Source organism: Brienomyrus brachyistius, chromosome 18, assembly GCF_023856365.1.
Source record: "Brienomyrus brachyistius isolate T26 chromosome 18, BBRACH_0.4, whole genome shotgun sequence".
Taxonomy (NCBI): domain Eukaryota; kingdom Metazoa; phylum Chordata; class Actinopteri; order Osteoglossiformes; family Mormyridae; genus Brienomyrus; species Brienomyrus brachyistius.
Window position 1 is genome coordinate 7521500 of NC_064550.1, and position 12315 is coordinate 7533814.

Genomic DNA, 12315 nt, shown 5'->3' on the forward strand with positions numbered 1-12315 from the left:
GTATTTCCTAATAAAAATTTGATAAAATAATTCTATCCACCCATTTATATTTCCAGATAATTAAGGACATAAATACTGTCCATAACTATTATTTACTGGTGATGTATAAAACATTTACAGATCTGATTATTTCTGTTTATGAAAAGCGGTAATATCTTGTCTTCCACCGATCTGGCAGCTAGTATAATTATTTATTTCAGTTATCAGGGCTCTCCAATGACTGTTGGGAACGTGTACTTGCAACACTTCCTGGACAGTGATGAAAGTACCCTTCGGTCACTCTTAGGAAGCTCCCTTTAACAACTTCAGATTGGAAAGTTACTTAAACGCTCTCTTCGGGATGCTGGACACACACATCTGACTGATTCTGCGGTATATAGAGGTGGAATGTAATGCTTTGCAAGGAGAGGTAGTGCCGTATTTAAAGGCTAGGAAGCCATTTCAAGCTGGGTTTAAAGTGCGCTACGTTCCTTTACGTACGCAAATATCGCCGGTGCGTTAAACAGACGGAATAGCCTCAGTCACGGCGCCTGCGCCCCACGGTTTGTGTACATTCTTTGACAGAAGATGGCGGGTTTGTAGAGTGTTAAGCAGTCTAGTAATTACGAATGCAGTGCTGGGTTTTAATGGAAAACCATTATTAAGTCGCCCATGTCGTTTCTATTGCGTGCTGCACTGTCTGCGGAAACGCGGCTATAAATCCGGGCTGCGGCTGAGCAGCGGACTCGGCGTTGCTGGTGGGACCCGGGTAGCCAGCATTCCTATTTAGCTATCGTTCGGAGGGGCTGCGATCTAGGAAGTATACCTATTTATCCATCCACCCAGACGGAGTCGGGCTGATTTACGGAAGCGTGTTCAATGCTAAAAGAAAAAAAACCTTTTTACGACTTTAGGTTTGCTTCTGTGGCATTTAACATCGCGAGTCTTGGACTCACTTTCCGCGATACCAGCAGCAGTCTGGGTGAGTACGGGGACCTATGGCTGTCTAATCTTATTACTAGATTGCAGTTAGAGGCGAGGATAGTCTTTGCTGTAAGGCTAGACTGCTCTTTAATCTCCTCCAGCTTTTGTACCTTCTTGTACCATAACTGAAAATGCATCCATTTTTTTCCTGTCTGAAATCCCCATTTCTAGGAAGTGGCTTTGCGCAATTAATGGTCGAATACATTAATTTAGCTGGAAAAAAAATCAAGAAGTGTTCAGCATGTGAAATGGGGCATGTTTCATCTTTATGGTTACAGTAAAGGCCGACCTTAATCAGTTAGCGCACTTCTCTAATTCTACATGTATTTGCATGAACGGATTACTTTTAAAATGAAATGCTGTACATTGTTTACTAATCAAGCTCTGTTTCGTCCACGTTGCTAGTTAACACTGGGGATTATGATGATTTTTAACTTAGGTTTAATGTATCATTTAGAAACTATAACATCAAGGTTGGTCGAATAATAACATTCAGATCGCCTGCCTTGATGCACTGAACAGAGTACATTTATAATAAATGCTGGTAGCTTTCGCGCTACCATATGTTACCCTTCTGGTGCCGAAAGTGTAAAAAAAAAGGTAGAAGGTTGTTACGTCACTAAGTCGCAGTTCTCACGCGCGCGTCAGGAGAGCCGCGTGACGTGTACCGTTCAAACTTGGTATAGAGGAGTTTTTGATATTTGTGTCATTTAATTAAAAACCATTATTGGTTTGGACAAAGGAGAATGCTTATTCCTCACTGTATCATCCTATAAAGTTAGCTTTTTAAAGTCTTTTTACTTCCCTATTGCGTAATCTAACACATTAATTAAATATAAATTTTTGTTGTCACTGACATTTTGTGGCAGCATTACCACGCAGATTTAACAGCATATGTGTCAACCTGAAGTTAAAAAGTGAACGTCATCTCTAGAATCCGGATTTTGAACGGTGGCACCTTATTTGGTGAACTTTAGAATCTGTACCTTGTTAAATGTACTTTTCAAAACTTTCCTTTACATAGGCATTTTTTTCTTTTGGTCCTTCCGAAAGTTCAGCTGGGTTTCATTTATGTGCTTTTAGAAATGCGTGCCTGACTCTAAAGCAGTGAGTCTGACTGCGTCCTCCTAGCTGCCTTTAACACTAGATTTACCGAGTTTTTATTCTCTGCTGAGAGTCCCAAGGTGTTTGTCACCCCTGCTGTGATTTTCGCAGGTCTTCAGCCCCATCCTCCTCCTGCTTTTGTTGTGCAAACACACCCATTACCTGTGAGGCCTGGCGCATTTGCATTTTTTACTCAGAGTAGCTCAAATCCAAGGCAGGCTAAACCTCTGTGTGTGACATGGAAACCTTCACAAAAGTCTGCCATATCTATACCAAATATCCCACACGCTGACTGACCTGCAAATATGAAAGACGCACATTCACAAAATATATGGAAACACAAGTCTGTGTTATTTATAAAACAAATTGAGTGAAAATAGAATGAAAAGTTGCTAATAGAATGAAATGAATAAAATGAAAACATGCTAACACTTCAGTCTCCAATGCATGTTTGTATATAAATGTCATAAGCTGAGTGAAGTCATGGTCCATGGTTTTTGACATGCTCATACACATACAGAATAAAATGTCATTTCATTTTCATTGGCCATCACTGAATTATAACACCAAAAGTGAATTTTGTTTTTGTGTGATCTCTCCAGCTTTGCATGTTTGGCTGTTCATGTAAAAATTGATGTATCCGTGCCTCAGTTCCAGGTTCATCTCTTCGTCATCTTTCTGCCTTTTGTCTCAGTGGTTACTGTCCCACACAGTCTGTCTATCTTTCAAAGTCTGTGTTTGCAGCGTTTGAAAACCCAGTGACCATCATCCCTGTATTTGGCAATGGAGTTCCTTGGCTAGAAGAATCGGAAACAATCTTCTTTTTCCTTTCCACCCTGTAGATGCTTTGTACAGAACCTAAGCATTCACCGCCACCAAGTCCAGCATGTTGTAAAACACAGCTACTGGCCACTTGCTTGTTGCTGCTCGTACTGAATACATGCGCGCCATTCTAAACACTGACGTGGAGAATTCCTCTCCCTGTGCAGTGTCCTTTGCCAATGGAGGAAGTTCACGGCAAACGTTATTCACCATGCCCAGTAAAGTGAAGCAGTCTGTGTGACAGTGACAGTGAGGTGAAGAAATTGTCCATTGTGACATTTCTCCCGTCATCCAGAAATGACTCCATCAGACTCATGACCACCTTCTCTGCCAGCCTTCACCAAGAACTGTGCTGAAAGTTTCACTCCAGGAGAACACATGAACATAGATGTACAGCTGTTCTCGACCAAGGTTCATTGTCCATGCAGTATATTTACATTTACATTTACAGGATTTGGCAGACGCCCTTAGCCAGAGCGACTTACATAAGTGCTTTGAGACTCTGCAATGAATTTCCGATGCTAGCTCAATAAGGACCCCAGCTACGAATACTATCTCTGAGAACGCCATTGAGTAGTGCAGAATTTTTATTTTATTTTTTTAAAACACACACCAGAAAAAGAGTCGAGTAAGAATATAGAAGTTCTACGTCAGGTATTTCTGAAAAAGAAAAGTTTTGAGTCGTCGCTTGAAGACATTCAAGGATTCAGCTGTTCGGACATCTAGGGGGAGTTCATTCCATCAATTAGGTGCCAGGACAGAGAAGAGCCGAGATGCGTGTCTTCCTTGTGCCTTGAGGGGAGGTAGGACCAGTCGAGCAGTGCTGGAGGATCGGAGAGATCGTGGTGCAGAGCGGGGTGTGATGAGGTCCTTTAGGTAGGATGGTGCCAGAGAATTTTTGGCTTTGTATGCGAGCATCAGTGTTTTGAATCTGATGCGTGCAGCTACAGGAAGCCAGTGGAGGGAGCGCAGCAAAGGAGTGGTGTGGGAGAACTTGGGAAGGATGAAAACAAGACGAGCAGCTGCATTCTGAATCAGTTGGAGGGGACGGATGGCGCTCAGTGGTAAACCCGCTAGAAGCGAGTTGCAGTAGTCAAGGCGTGAGATGACGAGGGACTGGACGAGTATCTGGGTAGCCTGGGTGGAAAGAAATGGACGTATCCTCCTGATGTTAAAGAGGAGAAACCGACAAGAGCGAGAAAGACTGGCGATATGTGAGGAAAATGACAACCGATCATCTATGGTAACTCCAAGGTTTCTAGCAGAAACCGAAGGACGGATCAGGGAGTTGTCAAAGGAGATCGCAAGGTCCTGGAGGGGGGATGAGTCAGCCGGGATGTAAAGCAACTCAGTTTTACTAGTTTTGAGTTTTAGCTGGTGAGTGGTCATCCAAGATGAGATGTCTGCCAAGCATGTAGAGATCTTAGTGGAGACATGAGTGTCTGAGGGAGGGAAGGAGAGGATGAGTTGAGTGTCATCGGCATAGCAGTGGTAGGAGAAGCCATGTGAGGATATAACTTCGCCAAGAGATTTAGTGTAGAGGGAGAATAGGAGAGGGCCAAGAACCGAGCCCTGAGGGACACCGGTGGAAAGACAACGTGGAGTAGATGTGGATCCATTCCATGTCACTTGGTATATCGCATCCAAGCCGGACAAATTTGGGATCAAGTTCTGGATGGCCACGGATTTGGAGACCAAATACGTCTGCAACGTGTCCCCTAACTTGGGAAAGGACCCCAGTCACCAGAAAAGGGAGAGGCTGGCAGAGAACATGGTCATGAGTCTGATGGAGCCATTTCTGGATGACGGGAGAAATGTCACAACGGACAATTTCTTCACCTCACTGGCACTGTCACACAGACTGCTTCAGCGCAAAACAACACTACTGAGCACAGGGAATAAAGTTTGGTATGAACTTCCTCCAATTTCAAAGGACACTGCACAGCAAGAGGAATTCTCCGTGTCAGTGCTTAGAAGTGGCAGTGTCTCCTTGACAATTTATGCACCTAAAAAAACAAGATTGTGTGTGTTCTGAGTTCCTTGGACCAAGATGTGGCGATCTGTGAAGGCAGAAAGAGGAAACCCAACACGATAACAGACTATAACCACATGAAGGTATGTGAATGTGTGTATAATTTTACATCAGTGCTACAATGTTTTCTGATATGTACTATACAGGCCTATATAGAAAGTAGGTAGAAAAAAAGCAAATACACTCATGACTCTCTCTCTCTCTGCTGTTATAGTGTGGTGTAAATGTGTTGGACCAAATGGCGCGCATGTATTCCGTAAGAGCAGCAACATGCAGGTGGCCAGTAGCTGTATTTTACAACATGCTGGACCTGGTGGTGGCAAATTCCTACGTTCTGTACAAGGTATGTACAGGGTGGGAAGGCAAAAGAAGATTATTTTTGAGTCATCTAGCCAAGGAACTCCATTGCCAATTTATGCCACAAAAGGCTATGGGGACAGAGGAAGGCTGCTGCTGTGCCAGGACTTGTATGGACAACTCAGTGTCAGGTACAGGAGAACTGCAACAGAAACCGCAGCAGGTTTACCAGTGCAAAGTGTTACAAATTCACTTGCGCCAAATGCAGGGATGATGGTCACTGGGTCTGCAAACACTGCAAAGTTTGAAACACTCAATTTTTTTATAAATAAAACAGACTTGTGCTTCCATATATTTTGTGAATGTGTGTCTTTCATATTTGCAGGTCAGTCAGCGTGTGGGATATTTGGTATAGATATGGCAGACTTTTGTGAAGGTTTCCATGTCACACACAGAGGTTTAGCCTGCCTTGGATTTTAGCTGCTCTGAGTAAAAAAATGCAAATGTGCCAGGCCTCACAGGTAATGGGTGTGTTTGCACAACAAAAGCAGGAGGACAATGGCCCAAGAAACTCTCAGCAGGGATGCTAGTAGGTGTTAGGCCCAGGGAATTTACGCAAATTTGCGTAGATTTGGCAGTTCTAGTGTTAAACCTCTGCTTATTTTCCAGCTGAATGTTACTGTTTACTTTACTTTCTGATATTGAAAGTATAGTTTTATGTTCTCAGATGTTTTCTTTTATTACCGCCCTGTTTTAAATACCATGCTTAAATCTGATAAGAATAGACGTCCGATGTTCCCCATATTAAACTGATTATACAAATACCAATGAATCAACTGTAAAATATTCTTATTAAATACTGGTGCTCCTGAAACAGTAAGGAAACTTAAATCATACTTATAACACATTTCATATTTTAGAAGTCCTCTGTGCTATGTTTAATAAACGAATGGTTTATCTTAATGATTTGTCCAAATTGTTAATGAGTTTCATTTATGTTCACTTTATTTGATTCCATCCATACTAATAACATTTATTCTGCTGGTCAGTCTTACACCGGTCGTGTCTGCTGTCCCTGTGCTGGAGTTCTGCTGTGGCTTTAGTTAATAAGTAACTTTTATTTGAGCTGTTTTGACTAACTTGGTTGTCTGTGCCCGATAACGATCAGGTTATTATTAAACTCCAGTGGCTTTTCCGATGTAATGGAAAGTCATCTAGGAAGCAAGAATGCAAGCCAAGATGGAAAAGGCTTTGGATAGGTGTGCTCGGAAAACCAGTGAGCATGTAGACAAAGAAGAACTTTGCAACAGAGTGCACATCCTTGTTGCATCACAGACCTTGCTTTTACCAGAATGCAGTTGGACCAAATTTGTGAAATATTCAGTGGATAATTTGTCTTGTCCTGTTTGTCTCTGTCATGTGTCGATTATCAGAAGCGGCTTATTCGGCTGGACCTTACTAAGCCCTGACCAAGTTCTAGAATAGTTCCAAACAGTTGAATAGTTATTATCTGTTTTAATCTTTGCTTTTTTTGTTAAATAAAAAAATGAAAGATTATGTGTCAGCTCCTGGGGCTGTGTAACTGGTTTAAGTTTTTTCTTCAAGCATTCCGTAGACTTTGAAACTGCAGCAAATGGACTGTTGTTCAAATTGTAAAGATTTCGGCCCCTCCCATAAGCAGTGTTTCAGGCCAAGGGCTCTGGGTAACAACATAGACCCAGTTATGAGCCTTTTGATTTGAAAGACATTTTTGTGACATCTTTAAAAATATTCATAAAAATAGTTGACAGTTTTAAATTAAATGAAGGGTGATTTTTTTCTTTGCTCGGTTAGGCTGGAATCTTTATCAACATTAAGTCTCGGAGATTTATTCGAAGTTTTGATTCCATTTTGGATGTGATGGTGGAATGAGACCAAATGGCTTTAAATCATTTAAATATTTAATGATTGTCCCTCCTTTTTACCTGTATTTCCCTACATATTACGCACATTCACCAATTAACATGTGTAATATAACGTGACAATTTTATTTATTGAATCAAAAGGAAATTTTTGAGAAAAAAAAGACTGAATATCAGGCCTGGTAAATTGTCATTGAATGTGCGAAAATGTATTTGAATATAACGTTTAAAAAAAGGTTATCTATGAAAGCTCCTCTGCTATCATGTCCAGGCGCTAAGTGGCCCAGTGGGGACGACCATATCCGCAAACTGGGTTATTCTGCAATAAAATGACCGGCTGAGGAGGTGACTGATAGGGGTCTGTAATGCACGCTTGCGTCTTTCATGGCTACTTTTCCCAGAAAAGTCTTAAAGAACTTTAAGCTACACATTTGGAATTGCTTGTGTGTGTGTTTTTTTTTTTTTTTGGGTAGCAGTATTGTCCAGTTAAAAGATAAAAGGAAAAACCTCCCAAAAGACACAAACCATACAGCTGGCAGATATCTGGTGCCGCTGCCCTGCTGGACGTTAGATCAGTTTTTGATGATAATCCATGGATGTCCTGTATGTAATATGGAAATTGCATGTGAGAGACGATATTGTTTGAGTTTCATAAATGTTTTCTGCCTCTGACCCTGTACATTTGTCTGAGTCTGAGGGAGCAAAAAGTGTGTATTATCTGTTTACCACTAAACAATGGTTTGAAAAATGTTAATAGAATATCAGTTCATTAGGTCTACTTATGGAACTTTTACTCTGGTTCTCAAAGGAGATAAGCTTTATGGTTTTCAGGGAGTTATGGATTTTTTTTTGCATTAATGTCCCGGCCAGCAGTAGCCTGTGACATATTTTCTTCTCTTAAATCCAATTCTATATACATTAAAAAGTGCAGTTTCATTTAATGTCAGCAGGTGTCACTCTAAGACCATGTTGTATTCACTTTTTTTATAATTAAATTTCATCAGGATGTACACAAGTCATGCGGTTTAACACAGTGACTGAACAAATTTGATAGATCCTGTTGGCCATAATGGTGGACATCTGACTCTGTTTCTATGCACTTTTCTGATTCATGCTTCATGTTACTCATTTGGGACACTTAATTTGTATGTCAGTGTATCCCGGAGGACAGAATGTAAGGTGGGAATTTTTATTTTTAGCATTTAATCTGGACGCAAGTCTGGAAGCACGGCTGGGTCACAGTGTCATTTTAGCTGAGTAATTCAGCTTGAGCCTTTCATTAGCTTATTCTTCATTAGCTTATTAATAGTTCAGCATTTTATTCATAGTTCTTGAATGATGAAACTGTTCCATGCATCTAATAAATCTCTCTTCTCCCACCATCCACAGTGAATTTCCTCTGTGCTCTATTCAGATCTCACCTGGAACCTTCCTATCCGCCGAGCCTCCTTATTCATAAGTTAGCGCACAGGAGTCGAGCGGCAATTTGATGCGTCGCCGTTCATCCGTTCCCTCATTCTTATTCGATTGTTTGTGCTGATCGTAATGAAATTTTAATCTTGGAAAAACCCTTGGGAAAAGCGAGAGGGTTGAGGAGCTGAAATTATTATATTTTTTTTTAAGTGATGGTTAGGAGGTTCAATACAGCTTTGGTCAAAGTGATAGAAAATAGAAAGAGCATGTATACAGAGCACGTATACGCTGCATCGTGACAGTGATGTCGACCCTCTTGCAGGAGTCCGGAGTGCCCGCATGTCTGTATGAATGAGGGAGCCATGGCGGACCACACGCCCCCTCTGGAGCCTGGCCGACTGCCCGCGTCTGACTACCCTCTACTTGGGCCCCCACCTCCAGCTGGGATGGTCAATGGCGACGGGCCGCAGCAGGTACCCTGTCCGAGTGACTGCCCCTCAGGCTTCCTGCTCCAGCTCTCGAATGGAACACCCTGTTCTTATTAAAGAAGTTTTATATTGTACTATTTTTGCTACCTAGCAAATAAAATAATGGCAGCAGAGATAAGCTGCAATTTCTCTAATTTATTAACATCAGGTTTTCCGTCAGGTTGAAGTCTGAACACAAAGGTGGTCATTGCAGTGTGCATATCAAACACAATGCATTTATATTCAGTGTTATTGCTGTAGCAGTCACAGATTCTAATAAACCAGCTTCACAGTTGTCTGGGTCTTTGTAGCTAAGTTACTCGAGTCACTGGTGCAGTCAGATAGGTTTTATTAATCTTCAAGAGGAAGTTAAGGTGTAACCCATAGCAACGTCAAATATTGAATGGTAAATTTGGGACAAAAGACAAGCAGCACTGGATCAGAGAAAAACACACACAGTGCAGATGTAAGAATATGCAGTTGGGTCCATGGACAGTGGCACAAGTTTCGTCATTTTGCTTTTGTATACTGTGATAAGAAAATTGAAAAGAAACATTGAAGTAGATGGAAGCAGATCTTTAACAAAAATTAGCTGTTCAGGAATTGCAGCCATTTTTATACATAGTCCCTCCAATTTCAGGAGCGCTAAAGAACTTGGACATATTAATATGACCATAAATGTAGTGATCGTTTGTAATACTTGGTTGAAAATCCAAAGCCGTTACTGACAGCCTGCAGTCTCAAGCTCGTATCCATCCCCAAGTGCCAGGTCTCCTCCCTAGTGACGTCTTACCGGGCTTCTCCACAGCTATCTTCAGTAGCTGCCTGTTTGTTGGTCTTTCCTCTTTCGCCTTTGTCTTCAGCAAGCAAGACACTTCTTCCGCTGGATTGCGGTCGGGTCACGGCCTCGGTCATTGAAGAATATTCCACGTCTTTGCCTGGAAAAGCTCTTGGGTTGCTTTCGCAGTATGTTTTGGGTCATCGTCCGTCTCCACCGAGAAGCGATGTCCTGTCAGTTTAGCCGCGTTTGGCTGAATCTGAGCAGCCCGGACGCCTTTATACACTCCAGCATTCATCCCGCGGCTTCTGTCCGCAGTCACACTGTCAATAAACAGCAGTGATCCAGTTCCACTGGCAGCTGCACACGGCCGTGCCATAACACTGCCTACCCCATGTCCCGCAGATTATGCGACAACAAACCTTCCTTTCCCTTCTCCATACTCTGTAGTACAGTTTGATATTAGTTTCAGCCGTCCAAAGAATATTGTCCCAGAACTGGCTTTTTTAGAAGTCTGATCTGACGTTATGCTTGAGGTTTGCAAACCCCGTGTATTTAGTTTAATGAAATCTTGATTATGGACTTTGACAGGGAAACACCTACATCCTGAAGAGTGTCCTTCACTTGGCTAGAAGTTGTAAAGGGGTTTGCTTCATCAGGGAAAGAATTCTGTGCTGATGTACCGAGACAGTCGTCTGTGGACGACCAGGCCTTTAGGTGTTGCTGAGCTCACCAGTACTTTCCAGTGGCCAATCCTCATGTTTCCGCTGTCTCTATGATGGGTTTCTTTGTTTGTTTTTTTCCCCTCAGCTCAATGATGCCCTACAGGCATTGAGACCTTTGTGGTCCTCTTGACTGACATGTACATTTGATTGTTACTGGTGTTAGAGGAAAAAATGCAACCAAATCTCACCTGTGTGTTCGCGTCTCCTAATCAGCTGCCTGCCGCATTCGGCAAAAGGCGCTGTCATGCCAAATCTCTTCCAGAATGTCACTACCTGATCCTTATCCCCAGCCCGATTTGTGTCTCGCATGTCTGTGCATGCATACACCGCATAATATTTTCCTGCACTGTTCAATCCATTCGTCCTGCCGTTTTACGATAAAACGTATTGTCTACAAAAGCAGCAAACTACGGTGATCGCTTTTTTTTGTTTAGCGAGAACAGGTGTTAATGATTACACTGACTGAAAAAAATCTGTTTTCTTTGTTGATCTGAATTGAAATATGAAGCTTGGCGTATTTTGCATATGTTGCAGCCATATTCATATCAATCCAAGTCAGTGGGACCGAAAACTATTCAGCGAGCATTTACATCAATAAAATGTGTTCATGAATGTTTTTTTTTTTTTTTTTTTTAAGTGTTTTTATTAACTATTATTTAAAGATCAATTAGTTCGATTGTATAACAGACACGTTTTACTGGATTTTTTATGTATTTTTAGCTCCATAGTTGTTATTATGGATTATAACCATATATTTAAGTCTAATCGTTTCATTGACACGGGGCGGCATGCTGGTGCAGTGGTTAGCACTGTTGCCTCACACCTCTGGGACCCGTGTTCGAGTCTCCGCCTGGGTCACACGTGTGTGGAGTTTGCATGTTCTCCCCATGTCGTCGTGGGGTTTCCTCCAGGTACTCCGGTTTCCCCCCACAGTCCAAAAACATGCTGAGGCTAATTGGAGTTGCTAAATTGCCCGTAGGTGTGCATGTGTGAGTGAATGGTGTGTGAGTGTGCCCTGTGATGGGCTGGCCCCCATCCAGGGTTGTTCCCTGCCTCATGCCCATTGCTTCCAGGATAGGCTCCGGACCCCCCGCGACCCAGTAGGATAAGCAGTTTGGAAAATGGATGGATGACAAGATATTCATTGACAAGTTTTACTAGATTTAATGTATATTTAGCTTGATACTGATGTGTTTTTATCGAAGAGACATTTTTCAAAAAAAAAAAATTCTGCTCCTGTATTCCTTCTAATTTCTTCTGTTCAAACTGGAGATTTACAGCTTTTAAATTTTATTTTATTTATTTTGAAAAGGACACTGCTTACACATACTTCCAATTTTGAAAATTATTTAAAGTTTCAGCTATAATAGAGCCTTTATTAAACCAATAATAATAATAATAATAATAGTGAAATGCTGTATACACTGTTGCCTTGAAAGTGCGAGACGGTTATCGCACCGTTAAGAGCTCACACTGTTGCCTACCTCTTGTAGCGCCCAGCACAGCTTCCAGGCAGCACGAGGTCGTACGTTACTCCTGCCCGCTTACTGGTGTCTGCTTGCCTCTGTCGTGTCTCCGCAGGTGATTCTGGTGCAGGTGAATGCGGGCGAGGCCTTCACCATTCGCAGAGATGACGGTCAGTTCCAGTGTATCACAGGTGAGACCGGCTGCGTCCTGCCTACGCCGATGAAGACCTCTGTCAGTAAAGGATTCTCGTTCTTTATACACACACTGTTTTAATTTACAGAATGCTCACTAAAACCATTAATGTGTTACATCTTTAAACATTTCTATGTTTATGTGTATGGTTCAA

General features: G+C 42.0%; 1 protein-coding gene across 2 annotated transcripts in view; it reads left to right on the forward strand.

Annotated features, from left to right (window-relative positions):
- Window positions 1-256: 256 nt before the first annotated feature.
- The window catches only part of LOC125712880 (fibronectin type-III domain-containing protein 3A-like), a 32936-nt gene continuing 20877 nt past the window's right edge, over window positions 257-12315 (forward strand). Inside the window, exons 1-3 of one of the 2 annotated variants that reach the window (XM_048983427.1) lie at window positions 257-542; window positions 8855-9005; window positions 12084-12159. In XM_048983427.1, the coding sequence (XP_048839384.1) occupies window positions 8880-9005; window positions 12084-12159 (202 nt within the window). In that variant the 5' untranslated portion in view covers window positions 257-542; window positions 8855-8879. The other variant, XM_048983426.1, reaches the window with a different exon arrangement.